The sequence below is a fragment of the Phoxinus phoxinus genome (genome assembly GCF_949152265.1).
Source record: "Phoxinus phoxinus genome assembly, chromosome: 4".
NCBI classification, from domain to species: Eukaryota; Metazoa; Chordata; class Actinopteri; order Cypriniformes; family Leuciscidae; genus Phoxinus; species Phoxinus phoxinus.
Genome location: NC_136879.1, coordinates 37,299,021 through 37,319,208, shown reverse-complemented (window position 1 = coordinate 37,319,208; position 20,188 = coordinate 37,299,021). Strand labels below are relative to the sequence as shown.

Sequence of the window (20,188 nt, the reverse complement as noted above, 5' to 3'; positions counted from 1 at the left end):
AAGAATATTCCTTTAAAAATGCAAGCAAAACTACACTAATACATCCACAAACTTTTACAAAATGCAGTTGTTTTATCTACTAGGTTTAACAAATCCTGTTTAATATAAATGTGCTAGCCATTTCTGGACAAAGGCCTATGCAAATTTCTCCCTGAGAATTAAAGCTGCACGAATAATTGTAAAAAAAAAAGAAAAAAAGTTGCGATTTCGATTCACGAACACCCATGCGATCTCATTCTCCTAAACGACAACGATTCGTCTGTCTATTAAACCTTTGACAAAAATCACACCAGAACATTCAAATCTGCTGTATTTTCAACCACACAGTTTTGTTATTGCTGTCAAAAATATTCATATATTCAGAACTGGGATAAAAGTTTATAGTTCGGATATAAACACTGATGTCTACGGTAGCGATCAAAATAGAGCAAATCGCCTTTAGAAAGTAACATGGCGCTTCAAATAATGATAATATCAATTAGATCGTTACACCAGTAGGTGGCGACAAGTGACTGAGTGATTATGTTGCTATGTGGTTGCTACGGTGCTCTGTGTGGTTATGTTGATTTGTGGTTGCTAGGGTGCTCTGTGTTGTCATCTTGTTGCCATGTGATTGCTAGGGTGCACCGAGTGGTTATTAATGTGTTGCTATGCAGTTGCTAGGATGCTGTAAGTGGTTGTTAAGATGTTTCTAACAAGGGTGTCCTAAATGGTTTACATGTTGCTATGTGGTTGCTAGGGTGTTCTGAGTGGTTGTTAATGTTTCTAGCTGGTTTCAAGGGTGTTCTAAATGGCGGTTAACGTGTTGCTATGTGGTTGCTAGGGTTTTCTGAGTCATTTCTAAAAATGCAGTAGTAAAAGTATTTTCAAGCACACAGTTTTGTTATTGCTGTTAAAAATATTCATATATTCAGAACTGGGATAAAAGTTTATAGCTCGGATATAAACACTGATGTCTATGGTAGCGATCAAAATAGAGCAAATCGCCTTTAGAAAGTAACATGGCGCTTCAAATAATGATAATATCAATTACATTGTTACACCAGTAAGTGGCGACAAGTGACCGTTAAAAACACGTATTAGTCATTGAATCATTCATTCAAGATATTCGTTCAAAAAACGCTTGAGTGAAGCATTTATGAATTGAAGGTCATTGAATCATTCACTTTGAAATAGACTGCAGTAGTCAACATTTTATCAGAACCTCTAGTAAAGTTCATGTTGTTTTGGTTTAGTTAGAAAATCTTGATCTGTTTTGTCGTGATTCTCACTTTATCCAGAACCACGCAGCTCGACTGAGAATGTTTGATGGAGAGGGATTCGGTTCAAACTTGCCTGTAAACACTGAGAAATTACACCGAATTTCCCAAATCCCAAAGTCCCATCATCACAAACACTCTGTTCACCATGATGCTGTTGACCAGTCCGATGGCAACATACGTGCTGAACTTATACGGCACTTCGATCTCTTTCCTCCTGCGTGCGTCGACGTCGCTCACAGACGCGCCGTAAATCCGGCAGAGCACCCGCAGGCTCGCCCAGCGCACCGTCTGCCGGGTCAGGACCAGCATCGCCAACCCCACCAGGAACCGTGCCACACCGAGGCCCACGGCTGCAAGGGTCAGAGGGGGCAGAGTCACTGGAAAAGGCCCGGCTAGGTCAAAGGTCAAGCCCAAACGCTCATTCACCCAGTATCCGACCGAACATCCCGCACTGCATGCTAAAATAATGGTGGTGTCCCCGCGTGTGGTGGTGTAATGGTCCAGCTCTGGGTACTTGTAGGACAGGAAGAGGGGCAGTGCCAGCGCCACGATGGGGGAGACGGGGCTGTGGAGCTGAAGGAAGTCCACGGTTCCCCAGAACGGGTACGACACGGCCATGATGACGGCGGAAATTACAACGCCACAAATCACATCCTGAGAGGAAGAGAGAGAGAGAGATTCACTTTAGCTTCCTGTCATTAGTATCAGACTCTGTAATTCTAGATTCATGCAGCTCAACCGGTTTTATGTACCGTCATACTGACACCATAATGCAGTTTTTATGGCATTATTATGAAAAATGTACTCATTTTCTAGCTGGTTGCGAGAGTGGTTATGTTGACATGCAGTTGCTAGGGTGTTCTGAGTGGTTATGTTGCTATGTGGTTGCAAGCTGGTTGAAAAGGTGTTCTAAATGGGTTACGTCTTGCTATGGGGTTGCTAGGGTGTTCTGAGTTGTTGTGTTGCTGTGGTTGCTAGGGTGCTCTGAATGGTAATCTTGTTACTATGTGGTTGCTAGGGTGTTCTGTGTGGTGGTTTCTAGCTGGTTGCAAGGTTTTCTAAAGGGTAGTTAACATGCAGCTATGGGGTTGCTAGGGTGCTCTGATTGGTAATATTTTTACTATGTGTTTGCTAGGGTGTTCAGAGTGGTCGTTAATATTTTTAGCTGTTTGCAATGTGTTCTAAATGGTTGTTAATGTGTTGTTAATGTATGCAGTTGCAAGGGCGTTCTGAGTAGTTTTTAAGATGTTTCTAACTGGATGTTAGGGTGTTCTAAATGTTTAACGTTGTTATGGGGGTTGCTAGGGTGTTCTGTGTGGTTACGTTGCTGTGGTTGCTAGGGTGCTCTGAGTGTTAATCTTGTTGCTATGTGGTTGCTAGGGTGTTCTGGTTGGTTGTTAATCTGTTTCTATGTGGTTGCTATGTGGTGAGTGGTTATGTTGCTATGTGGTTGCTAGGGTGCTCTGTATGGTTATGTTGATTTGTGGTTGCTAGGGTGCTCTGTGTTGTAATCTTGTTGCCATGTGATTGCTAGGGTGCACTGAGTGGTTATTAATGTGTTGCTATATGCAGTTGCTAGGATGCTGTAAGTGGTTGTTAAGATGTTTCTAGCAAGGGTGTTCTAAATGGTTTACATGTTGCTATGTGGTTGCTAGGGTGTTCTGATTGGTTGTTAATGTTTCTAGCTGGTTTGAAAGGTGCTCTAAATGGCTGTTAGCGTGTTGCTATGTGGTTGCTAGGGTGTTCTGAGTGGTTGTTAATGTTTCTAGCTGGTTTCAAGGGTGTTCTAAATGCCTGTTAACGTGTTGCTATGTGGTTGCTAGGGTGTTTTGATTGGTTGTTAATCTTTCTAGCTGGTTTGAAAGGTGCTCTAAATGGCTGTTAGCGTGTTGCTATGTGGTTGCTAGGGTGTTCTGAGTGATTTCTAAATGGGCAGCTGACCTGCAATGTGATATGCTAATCTCCACCTAAAACTACACATTAATGCAACATGTAATGCCAAACTAAAATGATAAACAGCATCCTTTAAGCACGTAAGCGAATGTTTGCCTTCGTATCCACCAATTCAACTGTGCTGTATTAAAGAAACTAGAGGTAAAATCTATGGAGACTCTCCAGACTATATGAATTATACAGGAGTTTAAATTTTTCATATCAAACGCAAAAGTGCACGTCCATTTTAAAGTGTCTCTCTCTCTTCCAGACTCACCAGAACCGAGTGCATGCCGGTGTAAAGACGGCTCAGACACACCAGTGCGGACAGAACCACGGCCACAACCAATCCCAGCTCAAACGGGAACTAAGACAGGGGGGGAACACACATTATTAAACAAACCGTTCACTCAAAAAAAAAAAAAAAATCAACATTCCAGCACATTCGTCAAAAGCGGCCATATATGTAAATTAATCTCTTTTGTGTGAGAGAACCATGAGGGAAATAGTCACTTTATTGTATCAATAAACTCAAAACATCCTCTCTTTTCCTCATTGTCTCTTCTAATAACATCCCGTTCTCTCCTGACATGTGCTCTTCCCACTGGTTTTATTCAGGACTCTGTTAATCACTGACATGTCTGTAGATATTCATGACGCCTCCCAGCCTCCTCTGTTCCCTCTTACTCCATCCATCTGTCCATCTCTCTCTCCTTTCCTCTCTCTCTTCCTCTGTCAGCTGGGGGTCTTTCACAGGAAGTTAATGAAGAACGTTTCCTGAATGGGCTCAATGGATTCTGGGACAGTGGACCTCATGTATTATTGACTGGAATGGCCTTTTCTTTTTTATTCTCAAATCATACACATACAGCTCTCTGGTTTCCTTTACGCACAAAGAATCGGTTTTCACATCAGTCCGTCCTTTTATGGAGTAGCTAAAAGCTAGTAGTCGAGATTTCAATACGATTTTTTATGTTTTTAACAGAAGTCTGTTGAAATTTAGATGTATACATCATATGAAAGCTGAATAAATAAGCTTTCCATTGATGTGTGGTTTGTTAGGATGGGACAATATTTGGACGAGATACAACTATTAAAAAATCTGGAATCTGAAGGTGCAAAAAAATAAAACATTGAGAAAATCTCCTTTAATGTTTTTCATTTATGTTCACGATTTTGCTGCAGTCACTCACAAAAATAAATGTTTTATATATTTACGGTGGAACATGATCTTCACTTAATATCCTAATGATTTTTGGCATAAAAGAAAAATCAATAATTTTTACCCATACAATTGCCACAAATATACCCGTGCAACATGTGACTGGTTTTGTGATCTAGGGTCACACATGCTAAAATATAATTTATTCCTGTAATTTTTATATAATTATAATTTTATATAAATATAATTTATTCCTGCAAGCTAAATTTCCAGCATCAATACTCCAGTCTTCAGTGTCACATGATAAATATGTATATACATATATATATATATATATATATATATATATATATATATATATATGAATATTGACCCCAGGCTTTTGAACGATAGTAAACACTTCTCTGATTGTAATATGATATATATTGATGATATATATTTAAGAAGATGTCTTGATTAGGGTTTCAAATTAGCGTCAACACTGATCCTTACTCATAAAATCTTGTTTGAAATAAAATAAAAATCTATTTTTTTTTTATCTAAATCAATAATTGCTGCCTATATAAACTAAGAATACCGATCAAAACAGCAAAATTACACTCAACCAACATTTTACGTTTATTTTTTTATGTTTTACGTCATCAGAATGGTATGACATTTTGTTTTTAAAAAATGTGAACAGAAAAATAATCGTGGACATGATTCGAAAAAAAAAATAGTCGCACTTGTTTGAAGTCAAAAATGACAGTATTGGAAAATAATGTGAAGCAAATTTCTATTATATAAGCAAAAAGGGAATTTGTTGTGACCAGGAGTAAATAAAAAAAGCACAAACTTTTGTTTTATTCCACGTGCTCATAATTGTGTTATAAATAACTTATAGTTTTTTGGTATGAAGCCTGATGTATTTCAGGTTTTTATGTGCATATATTTTACTTCACTTGTTATTTTGTTTTATGTTTTATTTTATATTTTAAATTAGGTATGGGTTATCTTGAGTATGTTTTGTTTGATACATTTCAGGGTTTTGTTCCCCAATATCTTGCCTTGTCAAACTCTAAATAAAACTAAACTAACTAAACTAAATATCTATTGGAAACGTTTGGTACTGCGCCCAAACTAAATTTTACTTGTTTAGATTTATGGCTTTGATTATCTCCGTTTTAGAACAAAACATACTTTGGAAAATATATATTTCATATCAAATGTAAAAATAGCATTTTCATGCGTTTTGCACAATAAACAAACTTCTGTAACTTTTTTTTAAAGTTTTACTTCAGAAATAAGCTGACAAGATTTAAAAAGACACCAAACTTAAGTCTGTGTTTCAAAGTATTCAAAGATTTAAGACTGTTTAAGTTGGACATTTTATTTTCAGGTCTATGCTCAAAAAGTGTTAAACAGGAAATAAATGGATCATAACTATTCCATAAATATAATTTTAAAAACTAAATATTAAATAAAAAACAGTATCAAGCTAAAAAAAATAGTAGGCCTACATTCTTCTAATTAAAATATATATATCTTTTTTTAATCTGTCATTTGACTGCCACAGAAGCAGAGGGTGAAGGGAGGGAATACAACTTTACAGTTCACTAATAAAGTTTTACAATGGTTATATATGTGTGCTACTGTGTGGCGTGTTTTAAAATCTCGGACTCTAAAGAAGCACGGATAAGTTATGACTTATAATTGACCCAATATTTGAAAACACCATCAAGAGTCAAAGGGTTTGAAAGCTGATGGATGGCCTCATCTGACTATAACTGACGCTGACTGACAGTCATTTACTGAGAGCTCATTATGAAGTCACACAGCAGATGTGTGGGCGGGGCTTGAGCTGACTGATGAGACAGATGGCCACGCCCCTTCGCTAAACTATGCAAAAGCAAGCCACATTCAAAGCGTTCTCAATGGAGTGTGTGTGTCTGACCTTTACTCTCTCGTGAGCGCTGAGAAGCAGTGTGAATGAGATGGCTGTCGCTGCCATGGCGTGTGTGGAGGGCAAGCCGTACTCCGCGTCCACACGGGTCTCCAGTTTAACCACCGGGGGAGATGTAGGACGGGGCAGCTTTAAAATATCCTTCATCACCTGCCCGATATACATCACCACCTGAGGAGAGAGGAATGAGACACGTTGGTACACATGGTTCATTTTTCACTGCTGACCAATTCAAATTTTGTTAAATGCAGTCCACTTTAAAGACTTTCTATACCAGGGATAGGCAACTCCAGTTCTGGAGGGCCACTGTCCAGCAGAGTTTAGCTCCAACCCTAATTAAACACACCTGAACAAGGCAATCGGTGTTTTTAGGATTACTAGATAGATACAGGCAGGTGAGTTGTTATCAGGGCTGAAGCTAAACTCTGCAGGACAGTGGCCCTCAGGACCGGAGTTGCCTATCCCTGTTCTATACCATTGTGGGTAAAGAGCAAACAGAACAAGTCTATGCATGTGCATGTGAGAGAGAGAGAGAGAGAGAGAGAGAGAGAGAGAGAGTGTGTGAGTGAGTGAGTGAGTGAGTGAGTGAGTGAGTGAGTGAGTGAGTGAGAGCGTCTGAGTGTGAGTGAATAAAAGAGAGAGAGTGTGTGTGTGTGTGTGTTTGTTTGTGTTTGTGTGGGTGAGTGAGTGAGTGAGTCTGAGTGTGAGTGTGTGTGTGTTTGAGTGAGTGAGAAAGAGAGTGAGTGTGAGTGAGTGAGAGAGTCTGAGTGTGAGTGAGTAAAAGAGAGAGAGTGTGTGTGAGTGTGTTTGTGTGAGTGTGTTTGTGTGGGTGAGTGAGTGAGTGAGTCTGAGTGTGAGTGTGTGTGTGTTTGAGTGAGTGAGTGAGTCTGAGTGTGAGTGAGTCTGTGTGTGTGTGTGTGTGTTTGTGTGGGTGGGTGAGTGAGTGTGTGTGTGTGTGTGAGAGTGAGAGTCTGAGTGAGAGTCTGAGTGAGAGTCTGAGTGTGTGTGTGTGTGTGAGAGTCTGAACGTGTGTGTGTGTGTGTGTGTGTGCGCGCGCGCGTGTTTGTGAGAGTCTGAGTGTGAACGTGTGTGTGTGTGTGTGTGTGTGTGTGTGTGTGTGTGTGTGTGTGTGTGTGTGTGTGTGTGTATATCAGCAGACACTCACAGCCCACACATTGACGAGTCTCCTGCACAGGAAGGGGTCGAGGTTCCAGTGGATGCAGGGCAGAAAGGTGATGTAAAACACTTCATGGCCCAGATTGGCTGAGATCACAAACAGGAAGTAGAACAGCCAGTTTCTCACCTCGTAATGAGGCCTGGGACGATCCTGTACACAGAGGAACTCCATAAACTGTCTCATCATCACATCAACAAACAGGAATCACAAGCAAATTGACCACAATATTTATAAACCATAAATAATAATAAACCATAATAAACCAGAACTGCTCTCATTTTTAATGTAATAAATGTTTGTTTTAATTAGTTATTCATGCCAGGGTTGGGAGCATCCTTAAAATAGGTACAGGTCATTTAGGATTGTATTTGTATGTGCATAAATGACACTCTGTATTAGCTTAATGATTTTTTTTTAGAAAAGCCTTTCTAGGAACCAGATATGCAAATGAATATATATATATATATGAATCATGTTTTTTTACTGTCACTAATAAACTTATAAATAAAATATTTAAAATATAAATTAAGACTTCAGATGCAAACATCTCTAAGATTAATGTTAATGTGTTAAATAGTCTAATGTCTAGTTAATGTGTTTAATTTATTCTTATCAGTGACATTTTTTGAAAATAACACATTTCAATAACTAGTAAACTTGTCATTGCCATTAAGAGAAATTAAAGCCTGAAAGTAAAGCCTGATAAAAATCATAATTTAAAAGAAAAAATGTCAGACTGACTTATGGTTGTTGCATATAAAGTCTTCAAATATAAAACTATATTTTTCTATATTGTTTCAACATTTTGTAAGGCATGTGTGGCACCATAAAAAATAAACTCTTTGTGATCCATCACATAACAAACTAAAGTTAAACTTTTTTACAGTTCACCCAAATTATGAAAATACAAAATTTGAATCCACATTAAAAACTGATATGGTATAAACATTATTGTTTATTATTTTTGTTTACTGTTATTAATGCAAGGTATGTCAAATATTTGAAAGTAGCCAATTTGAGTGATCTACTTCTCAGTTCATAGCTTTACTGTATTAGAAACTAAGATGTATGTAAAAAAACATGGTGAGTCATCAATTTGTTTAATAAACTTCTAATCTAAACCAACCAGAGGAACAGGAAAATCTTGTCGTTTGGCATGTGTTTTGAAACGCACTGTCTTTGCGTTAGGGAAAACTCACGGTTTTAATTCACCTGAAAAAAAGAGCGTCTTTTAAATCGGATTTACTCACTTTATGTTCACACTGTGAACTGGCGGATTTGTAGTTGGAGTTGCTGTCGTGCGCGCGCGACGTCCCGTTCGGCACCTGTTCCGCTCTGCGCCGCTGGATCGTGACCGGATCGGATCCATTGGCGTTCACGCGTCTGTTTTGAGTGATAACCGAGTCCCTCTCTCTCGGGACCAGGCCGCAGCACCGCTGGAAGCCGACCACCAGCTCGGGGCTGTTCAGGTACGAGATGACCCCCCACATGTTTGAGCTCTGGCTTCCGCACCGGCCCAGCGCGCGTTCGCAGGTGTGTGTTTTACAGCTGCAGGTGAGGTGACAGCGCGTCAAAGTGTGCTGACGTAGAGAAGCTTATGGCTGTTTTGATTGGCTAACATGCTTACCCATGGGAAATGAACCGCTTATCATACCTGTCACAGGTGACTCCTTCCGTGTAGTTGTAGAGTAGGATGGGGGGAAGATGCCCCCCTTATGAACAATATATTAACTTTTAATAACGTATTAGATATGTTTAGCATGTGCATGATGATGATGCATCAATGTGTTATTATAGGAATAAGTAGAAACAGCTAATTTACTTATTACTGTTTCTACTCTACAACTATACACGGCAGGAATGACTCACCTGTGACAGGTATGATAAGCGGTTTATTTTCTTTTGAAGTAAAAAGATAAAATTAGACCCTTGGGGTAAGATGAGCCACCAGAATTTTCACAGAAGGTCCCAAGTGGCATGTTGTTACTATTGTTATTATTATTCTTTTTTAATAATTATTATATGAATGGGGTTTTTATTATCTATTTCCATGAATTAGATACATTTCAGACATGTTTGCTTTCATTAAGGGAATTCTTAAGCTTTTGATTTCACAGTGTTGACATATCTTCAATTAAAATATAAGTAAATATTCATATACTTCTACATAATATAATAATTTTACCCTTCGGATTCATTTATTTTACCAGGATTCTGCTTTGTCTGTCATCGCTTATTAAATTAATATCAACTCAATTGTCAAAATCAATTTTGTTAAAACAAACTTCCTGACTGAGGACCATTAATTTAAACTTAAAATTTAGCTTTGTTTGACTAGTAAAAATAAAAAAATAAGAAAGGATTAAAAAAAATATGTAATTTTCTGTTGTTGCTTTTTCAAATCAGAAGTCAATACCTGGGAAAAACATGAAAAAAAGTGATTTCTATCTTTTAAAATAGTGAGTTTTCTTTTTTTTTTATCCAATATAACAACACACAAGGGACACCGGGGCTAGCTGTCTCATGAAAAAACAAAAAAACAACAAAAAAAAAACATGTTTATTTGATTGAATGGAGAACTCTGGGATGAATGAACCTGAAATAATGGGCAAGTCACCTGTTTATGGCTTATTAGTTTCCATGACAACAACGTGAGCGAACAAACAGGTAAATGACTCACAATGGAGAATAACACGGTTAAATGGCCAGCTTTTATTTCCATGTAGTCGGTAATGGTTAATGGGGGGAAAAAACACAGAGATGTTTGGACAGCAAAAAAAGAGTTAAATCTCCTGACGTAAACAGCATCCTTTAGCAGAAAGGCTCGTGCCGTTTGACCCGTACGCGTGTCTGATGCTTTGATTGAGGTGTGATTCCCGCGTCCCGCATCTCTCCGTGCTCGGTCGCACACACACATCGGTTCTGGATGAGAGGGAGCAAAGCATTACATCACCTCCCTTCCGGACTGGAACGATACGGTTAATTATTTAGGCTACTCAGCGTGTACGGAGACTAAAGAACCGTTTAAAAAAAGGCCTTACACAAAAATGTCCGGGTTTAACGGGAGCACGGGCTTTCGCTGACAGGATAAAGAGAAGAAAAGGCGGCGCGCGTGACTGCCTCGCGCCCATTGTGTCGAGGATGTGAGGCAGCGCGAGATGCCATGGCAGATAACGGGTCGGAGCCGCCTGCTCTCCCGGCACCAAAGGCGTTTCCCTACGAGGAATACGAGTGCAAAATCTGCTACAACTATTTCGATCTCGACCGTCGCGCGCCCAAGATCTTGGAGTGCCTGCACACGTTCTGCGAGGAGTGTCTGCACGCGCTGCAACTGTGCGAGGAGCGGCCGTGGCGCATCAGCTGCCCCGTGTGCCGCCACCGCACGTCCGTACCCGAATACCGGATCCAGAACCTGCCCAACAACACCAAGGTCACAGAGGACTTCCCTCTGTACATCGACTCGGACCCTGTGCCTCAAGATGCCCTGCCGCCGCACCCGCCTCCGATGCACCCTGCGCTCGTGGCGCTCAGGCGCGAGGAGGACGCGTCCATCCTCGCGTCCACCACCACGGTGTCCACCGCGACCACCCTGTCCCAGGACTCGATCTCGCGCTACGAGAGCTGCCGCAACTGCAGGCGTCTCGCGCTGACCACCGGGTGCGTGTGCGTCATCTTCTCCTTGCTCTCCATGCTCGTGCTGCTCTTCATGGGCCTCATATTCGTGCACAGCCACGGCGGGCCGCCCTCGCCCGCGGGACCCCTGTGTCTGTCGATCGCGAGCATCCTCGCCATGGTGTCTGCGATGGTAACGTGGCTCCTCTACTGGCTCAAAGACAGACCGGAGCACGAGACGGGCCGCTCCTCTGCCTCCACTAGTGCCAGCCGGAGAAACGCGTGACAGAGCCCTTTCAGCTTTTATCGCTTAATTAATAGGCAACCAAGTTGTTTCTTTTTATGTTACTATCAGTATGTTTTATATAGGCATGCATAACTACAGTAAATCCCAACAATTCTCACTCAGAAATTGCTAAATTTCACAAATAATTATACATTGAATTACACATTAAATTGTTAAGTAGACAGTCTGTAGGCTATTTTCTTGCAAAATGCTATTTATAACTTTGAAAAATCACTTTTTAACAGTATTGGAAAAAAAATTACCTTCATGATTTGTTATCACAAGGTTTGTTTTTATCAAATCAACTTAGATAATTTGTGGTTCAGATAACGTAATATTTTGAGTTTATGTTGATTAAACCAAACTCATTTATTGTATTAACTCAAATTTTTTCATTTCAATGAACTCAAAATTTTAAGACAACCAGTTTACTTTTTAAAGTTAATCCAACAATATATATTTTGATCTCATACAATTGTTTATGTTTGTGTAATGATTAGTCAGAATAACTAAAACATGTTCCTATTAGTTAACGTTAGTTTCGGCATTAACTAATAATGAGCAATACATTTTTACAGTATTTATTAATCTTTTTTTTATCATTAGTTAATAAAAATGCATCTGCTATTAGTTCATGTTAGCTGAGGTCCATTAAATACATAATATGGTAACACTTTAAAATAAGGTCTCATTTGTTAACATTAGTTAATACATTTGTTACATGAACTAACTATGAGAAATATATTTATATAACCTTAGTTAAAAATAAAATTCTTCATTGTTTGTTCATGTTAGTTCACAGTGCATTAATACTGTTAACTAATACAACCTTTGATTTTAATAATGTATTAGTAAATGTAACCGCAACTGATATTAATAAATGCTGTAAAAGTATTGTTTCTCGCTAGTTAATGTTAACTAATGTAGTTAACTAATGAAACATTATTGTAAAGTGTTACCAACAAGATTAACAGAAACAATTTTTGATAATTTATTAATAATGTGTTAGTACATGTAGATATGAACACTAACTAAGATTAATAAATGCTTTAGATGTATTTTTTCATTGTTAGTTCATGTTAACTAATGTAGTTAACCAATGCTAACAAATTACCTTTATATTAAAAACTTTTTTTTCTTCCAAAGTTACTAAAATACCTGGAATTCACACAGGTGTCAATTCAATTAGAACTAGGAAAACTGGAAAATATACAAGTTACTACTTGAAAAGCAAACTTCAATAACTAAAGAAAGGACTAGTATTTATAGACGCATCTAAACACTATTGTCACTATTGGACGAGTCACTATTGGATTACTTCCAACGGGCCGTGGTTTCTCTACGACGAGAGCTAGTACTTGAACTATTTCAGCCCCAAATCTTGCAGTGCGAGAAGTGTCTGCACACGTGAGCACATCAGATGCCCTGTATGATGCCCGTCCCAGACGACTGGATACAGAACTAGCTCCACTACGACCACACTGTCCCAGAACAGCTGGAACAAGCGGATACGTGTGTGTTACCATGTCCATTCTTGTGCTGCTCTTCATGGGCCTCACACTCGCGAGCACAGACACCCATATCTTCTGCTAGGACACCTGTGTGAGCTTGAGAAGAACTGACTTCATGCATCCACTAAAAATCACCAATACACCAGTTGGTTAAACGTCATAGCAATGGGAGAAGTTTCCGGGAGCACAGCTGCCATTCGGTTTGATATTTCATTTCTAATGGAATGACATTCAGACTTTCAGACAGGTTTTGGAGCCACAATTTACAGTTCAAAAGTCTGCGAGACCACTTTTTTTTTTTTTAAATCCGACATTTCCACTATGCATTTGGCAGACACTATATTTCGATGGTCCACTTTATACATTCTAGTAACTTTGCAACTATGTCACGTCAACTATCTGTCATTAGAGTATAACAAATTAGTAGACTGGCTGCTTAATATAAAATTTTTCCGCTCTCCCAATAGACACTCTTCTGACAATAAGTAACTCTGCAACTACGTCAACTTATTCTACTAACCCGAACTCTAAAGGCCCGTTCACAACAAGAACCATAACTATATAATGATAAAGATATATAGTTAAAAAAATCTTTCTAAACATAAAAGAATAGCAGAGTTCACACTACAACTGTAACACTTTCAGAACGATGTTTTCCCCTGCTGATGAATGATAAAAACATTGACAGCCAATCAGAATCCATCCTGCTTTAACAAGCTCAAGCATTTAAAGAGACAAAACTGCAGCGCGCGCCGATAATATAGTTATCGTCAGAGCTTGACATTAACTTTTTTGTTCACCAGCCACTGCGACTAGTGGTTTTCCAAAGTTGCTAGCCACTCAGCATTTTCACTGGCCATTGACATCGATACCATGGGGAAAAACTTCCATATCGATATCTTTTATATTATTTCATAATTTGGAGGCAGGTATATTAGGCTGCTGTCACTTTAAGACCTGATGCACTGATCCTTTATACTGTTGCACATGCGTTTTCTTTCTCAAATGTTTACATTCACATTAAACATAACTGACTGTGTTTATGTGAATACTTGCTAAGACAAAATCTGCAGGAATGAGTAAAATTATGCGCAATATTTGCAATCCCACACCGAAATTCAACATTTAAACTGTCACCTAACCCAAACCTAACAGTCCACAATAGTCTCATGAGAGTTAGTTGACATGTAGTTGTAAAGTTAGTTGAAGTTAGTAGAATGTCTAAAGTGGACTATCGCAATAAAGAGTAACTGACACTTTAATCCAAAGCATTTTACATTGCATTCAAGTTATCCATTTTATTAGATAATGCTCTCCCTGGTAATTGAACCGTGACCTTGGCGTTGCTAGCGCCATGCTCAACTGTTTGAGCTACAGGAATCATGTACTACTTTATTATATTATCAGCAAACTACAGTTTGGGTCAGTGTCACAAATCTGCTTAGTGATCTAGAATTAGTGCAGAATCGTGAACATTTCTTCCATATTTTGTCATAACCTTCCTTTCTCAATCTTTTTTTCCCTCCAAATCTTCCTGTTTATGTCCAAAATAATATAGCACACGTACGTCTCCAAGATGTCTGTTAAAGAGCAGTTAATCTGGAAAGCATCTGCTGCATACAAACATCTGATAAACATCTATAAAAAGTCAGTTTTACGTACAGTCTGAATCATAAACATCTTAAAGACGTTTTCTAAATGTCTATTTAACATCTGACAGGAAAAAATAAAAAATAAAAATACATCTTGCAAATCAAAACATGCACATCAAATAGACGTCTCCGAGATGTATGTGTGCTATTAGGAATATGTCACATTTCCAGTGTGGTCTCAGACTTTTGGACCCAATTTTATCATACCAAATTTGACATTTTATTTACTGAAAAATCATAACTAAAAATCTGGTAGATGCGTAACATTTCTGTGAATTGAAGCTGACCGCAATCGGACGATAATCTCAAAATGGCCACTGGGTGTTGTTATCCACTCGCTTTATCATATGCTATTCAGTCTTAAAGTAGACCTCTTTGTTCTTATGGGTCAATAGCTTTACTATGGAAATTGTGAATTTTATACCACCTCTTTGTTCTCGCTTCACCTATGCATCTATCGCGGTGAACCCGTGTTATTTGACGACTAACTGACAATCTCTTTTTGCTATATCGTCTGTGTGAGCTTTTAATGTGCGTAGCATCACGATGCATTCACCTTAGTACTCACTTTTTCAAGTCGTTCATCTGATTTTTGTACCACAGAAACCTGTGATGCGCAGTACCGATGTTAGTATAGAAGCAAACAAGCTGCATGATGTTAAACAAACGTTAGATACTGAACTCTGCTTGGAAAAAAAGGTCAATCTTCGCTTGACAAAAGCTTCCTTGTTAATCAAATCAGTACTGCCGATTTTCCATTTCTACATTAAGCAATGACAAATCAGTCATTTATGAAGGGTATTTGATATGATGATGCTTGATGTAAAAAGTGTTGGTGAAAAGCTCTGTGTGAGATGTGTTAGAGAAGATGAAGCAGACAGGAATCTGACACCTGAGGAGCAGCTAGAGTTTTGCTGTGTCCTTGCAGAGACAGGATGCAGCGATAGAGAAATCAATGCTAAAGACTCACACACTGGGACTGCAGCCAAGAGGTGCTTCTGAGCGTTTACTGACCCACTTATGAAATTTTGCATCTCTCCCACAGGTCATTTGTCTTGATGTCACAAACTGATATTCATCCAGCTAACCGTGGCTTGTTAACTTCAGTGCAAAACACATTCTAACTAGGCATTTGAATATCGCTCAGCTGATCGTTTTAGACTTAATGGTTTTATGATGGTAATTTACGAAACTTGATGCCCTGAACATCTATATTTTCTTCTATTAAAGGTGCGGCCACATTTACCGTTGGTCGGCGAAATTTCGCTGGCTCATTCCAATCGCAGTCCGCGCGATCATAGCTTGTTTCCGCCACTGAATAAAATCTAAAAAAGGTAATTGCGACTTTTTATTCCACAATTCTGACTTTCTTTCTCATTATTGCGAGTTTACATGTCGCAATTCTGATGTTTTTTCCCCCTCAAAATAGCGTGATATAAAGTCGCAATTCTTACTTTTGTCTTAATTGTGAGTTTATATCTCGCAATTCATACTTTTTTCTCTCAATTGCGAGCTTACATCTCTCAATTCTTACTTTTTTCCCCTCGCAATTGAGAGTTTATGTCTTGCAATTCGGACTTTTTTCCTCAGAATTGCGTGATTTAAAGTTGTAATTCTACTTTTTTCAATTGCGAGTTTATACCATGCGATTCTTACTTTTTTTCTCACAATTGCAAGTATATATCTCGCAATTCTTACTTTTTCTCGCAATTGCAAGTTTATATCGCAATTCCTACTCTTTTCTCGAAATTGCGAGTTTATATCTCGCAATTCGGACTTTATGACTCATGATTACGAGTTTATCTTACAATTCGGACTTTATAACTCACGATTGCGAGTTTATATCACGCAATTCTGAAAAAAATTATTGAATTTTTGTTTTTGTGAGTGAGGCGGAAACAAGCTTACTAATAAGCGTTTTAATGGTCGTCTGAATTCACGCAGTTTTCACGTGCATGATACGCACTTAACACGCACGCACTCCCCACCCCTAATCCTAACCAAGGGGTTTCAGTGCTTAGCATAGGCCATGCACGCAAAAAAAAATAAAAATGTTGGCGTATAAATGGCACGAGAAATAACATTCGTGGTATAGACGCACTTTCTTGTGATCGTGTTGGACCTTCAGAAATCTGCTTGGTTTCAAAGTGACTTCTGTGTGAGCTGTGCTTCATACATCTTCACCCTATTGACACTGAACACTGTTTTTTTCCCACACTAAATTTCGCTAATGTGACTGCAGCTTTAAGGCCATTCTCTTTAAAATGCAAAACAAATCTACAAATCATTCTCTTTAAGGGGATAGTTCACCCAAAAATTGTAATTCTATCATTTACTCACCCTCATGTCATTCCTGAATCCTGTCACCTTATCTGTGAAAAACAAAAGGAGAAATATTAACAAACTATCAAGCGCCAAAAAAAGAACAACAGCAAACATGAGTGTGGGTAAACAATTTTCATTGAACTATTTCTTGAAATTAGCTCTTATGTGCCTTTCCTTTTTATTTATTCATTTATTAATTGAAGTAATTGAACATTTTAATAGGATGAATTTAAGTGAATTTTATAGAAGCTTACTCTTTGATATTTGATAAAGTTGTGCTGTTGTTGTAGGCAAATGTGATGGATCAAACCAGGTCTGCCCTCTGCTGGTGGACAAGTGTAGTGATGCAGTCATTTGTGTGTAGTAATGCAATTTGCTTACATTTTTTGTAAGGAAGGTTTATAAGATGAATGTGGGGGTATATGAATCATTGCAGCGGTGAACTAGACATGCAAAGGTTATGTTCCCGAATGTTAAAGAAGTAAACAGCATTTAGCTGCTGTAAACTGTGCCGTTCAATTCAACACTTGTACAGGAAGTGTGCTATATGTTATATAGTGACCAGTTTCACAGCTCCTCCTGCCATTCTGTCAGGCAAAATATATGTCATGTATACTTTACACAATGGCCTTGATTTTCTTCTTTACTGCCTATTTTTATGCTGAAAAGACAAAATACACACACTGTTCAAAAGTTTGGGGTCAGTAAGTTTTACTTTTATAATAATACTTTTATTCAGCAAGGATGCATTTAATTGATCAAATGTGACAGTAAAGACATTTATAATGTTACAAAGATACTTAATGCTGTTCTTGAACACTATATTCATCAAAGAATCCTGAAAAAAGTTAACAAATCATCATATTAGCTTTCATGTAGGTCGTGTAAGACTGGAGGAATGGAGACAATTGATCAAAATGTGAACAGATTTGATCACATGAATAAATTGCATTTATTTGTTGCATTACAATTGCAAAATGTATTCGAATAGAAAACAGTTATTGTGAATTGTAAAAAAAAATCACAAAAATCACAATATTACTGATTGGTGTATTTTTGATTATATAAATGTAGCCTTAGTGACCATGACAGACTTTTTTCAAAAATAAATCTCACCAATCCCAAACTTTTGAACAGAATAAGATGATGATGATGATTCTATCGGGGAAATCTGAGTTTTGTGAAGCTGGTGGACCAAAGAGGTCTAGGTAAGAAGCCTGGAGCATCCCGGATACTGGGAACCAAAACCCAATCTGTGCTGGTCTTTTCAACAGGGATGAGGATAAGGAGATGCTCTTGTACTCTGTCCTGGTCCAGATGCTTCAGCTTCATAGATGTGAGCCTGAAAAGGAAACTTGTGTCTCACTGACTTACAGAGATCATGACCAAACTGTAAAGAATGATATTTCCATAATATTGAGTGTGACCTCCCCTCGTTCTCGTAGTAAACCGCTATCGCTGTGACTGTCTGGACCATCAGGCCTGAAGTGATGTGCACTCGTATATGTCCGTTTGTCCCGCACACACTGGCCCAGTGACTTCAAGGCACTTTCCTGAACCCAGTGTTACTGCCTGGGACGACTATACTTCCCGTAATGCACTCCAGACCTCTTAGTAACACTACGTAGGGTCGTGGGCTTTGTACACAGCCCTTATATACGCCGTGACATGTTTATTATAGATTAGGAAATGTGTGTTTTTACTATTAAGCCTCAATAATTGTTGTGAAACCTGTTTGAATTGTATTTGCACATTGAATTTTTTCTGTTTACATAAAGAACTCACCTCTCGGTTGGCTAATAAATGAGAAAAAATGCAGAAAATGTCTGTTGTCATGAAATTTATATTATTTTACAACCTGAAATTACTGCATGTGAGTGCAATGTATACAGTAAAACATTCTGTTCACCACTTTATTCAACTTTACAGTGGTGCTGACCTGTAATGATGATGATTATTATTATTATATAACATGACAGTGAATGATAAATGTTTAGTGTCTTGTTAAGTGTCTCAGTGTATCTCAAAGGCGTTCCCCTCATGCGTTCTCTGTAGCCTGCAGCTCCGGGATGCTTGTGGCAGTAAATGCAGGACAGATGATTTTATTCTAAAGTTGTCTTTGGAGAGGATTTACGTTTTCTCTCAGGGAACCCCATCTAATTGAGGTTAAAAGGGTGGTGACCTTCCTCAGGCTGGACAAGATCACAAGATAAATGACACAAACAACATAGGCATGCACTGTTCAAGAAGTGCATTATATGGTCAGATGGTATGTGTGAACATTCTTATACTTTTTCATTCTCTAAAAAACTGGCATGTCTAATTTTGAAGCCAGTTTCGACAAGCATATACACAACATCAGGTTATGGTGATCTCAGTTAGCCTACATTTTATTTCTTTTTATTCCATTATGCATATATCAAACCGATTCGAATTATTTTGACACTATTTGCTAAGAGAATATAGATATTTGACCCTTGATAATAAAACTAATTATGCTCTCGTCAGAGTGCACTTCTGCTCGAGATCTGTTCTCCAAAAATGGATTCGACACGCGGATCCGGTGTTTCAAAGACTCATGCATCATTCCCCTGTTCCCCACGCTCTCCTTTACAACCAGTCATCTTATGTTTTTCAAGTTTAAAACTGAATAAACCCTTAAAAAAACATCTTAATAGGTCCCCCCCATCATATAAATGTATTAGACTTTTCAAAGTGAAAGTAAAAAATAAATGCATTGCCTAATATTTTGTGTGATTTGTGTTTTAAACATTCGGTAACACTTATTTCGATAGTCCACTTTAGAGATTATACTACTACCTAACACTAACTTTGGAACCACATTCTCCTATTTATTTGGAACCTTCATATTTTCAGAGTCAACGTCTACGTTCTATGAATTCTCGACATTTATAGGGCTTTTCTATTTAGCCTCTGTAAATATGAGCTAATATAAAGAGATACATTTAAAATGAAAATATCAGCAACCGAAAATAATGCAATAGCAATAATCGTGAAATAATGCGATTTATGCATCGAATAGAAACTCATTAACAAACACGCACACACACGCACTCATTGTTAACTTCTCCATTAAATAGTTGGGTCGGTGTCTCTGGGGTCCAGGCTATTTGGCGTTGATTTAACTTTTTAAGTAAGAGAGAATAATCGAGTGTTTTGCACGTGAAAGGAGTCGGACCCCCGTTTCCCACGCGTGTTTCCCTCCCGCGTGCGCCCCATTGTCCCCGCGCGCAGGCAGAAAGAAAACATTTGAAGTTTCTTTTTAGTCCAACAAAAGAGCCACATGTCATTGAAGTCAATGTGTGT

The 20,188-nt window shown here is 38.4% G+C and overlaps 2 protein-coding genes across 3 annotated transcripts; one reads left to right on the top strand and one right to left on the bottom strand.

Annotated features, from left to right (window-relative positions):
- Positions 1–20: 20 nt before the first annotated feature.
- Positions 21–10,172, bottom strand: LOC306996973 (sphingosine-1-phosphate phosphatase 2-like). Of its 2 annotated transcripts, XM_079609960.1 has the most exons (6): positions 10,093–10,172; positions 8,726–9,023; positions 7,464–7,625; positions 6,290–6,469; positions 3,472–3,561; positions 50–1,916 (listed from the first exon to the last, which is right to left on the bottom strand). In XM_079609960.1, the coding sequence occupies exons 2-6, from the start codon at positions 8,963–8,965 to the stop codon at positions 1,353–1,355; spliced, it is 1,236 nt and encodes a 411-aa protein (XP_079466086.1). In that variant the 5' UTR covers positions 8,966–9,023; positions 10,093–10,172; the 3' UTR covers positions 50–1,352. The 2 variants fall into 2 exon arrangements, with proteins under 2 accessions (XP_079466085.1, XP_079466086.1); XM_079609959.1 differs by lacking the exon at positions 10,093–10,172 and having other exon boundaries at positions 21–1,916; positions 8,726–9,030.
- A 162-nt stretch (positions 10,173–10,334) lies between these two features.
- Positions 10,335–11,373, top strand: rnf228 (ring finger protein 228; the record flags this gene model as incomplete). The annotated part of the gene is made up of 1 exon (XM_079609974.1): positions 10,335–11,373. Exon 1 carries the CDS (start codon positions 10,639–10,641, stop codon positions 11,371–11,373), a length of 735 nt encoding a protein of 244 aa, XP_079466100.1. The 5' UTR covers positions 10,335–10,638.
- Positions 11,374–20,188: the final 8,815 nt, after the last annotated feature.

Excerpts from the sequence above, each read along its gene's own strand:
- LOC306996973 (XM_079609960.1), bottom strand. The coding sequence starts at position 8,965 with ATGTGGGGGGTCATCTCGTACCTGAACAGCCCCGAGCTGGTGGTCGGC. Across the intron at positions 6,470-7,463 it reads GACTCGTCAATGTGTGGGCT|GTGGTGATGTATATCGGGCA; the intron begins GTGAGTGTCTGC and ends CTCTCTCCTCAG. Across the intron at positions 1,917-3,471 it reads CCGGCATGCACTCGGTTCTG|GATGTGATTTGTGGCGTTGT; the intron begins GTGAGTCTGGAA and ends TCTTCCTCTCAG.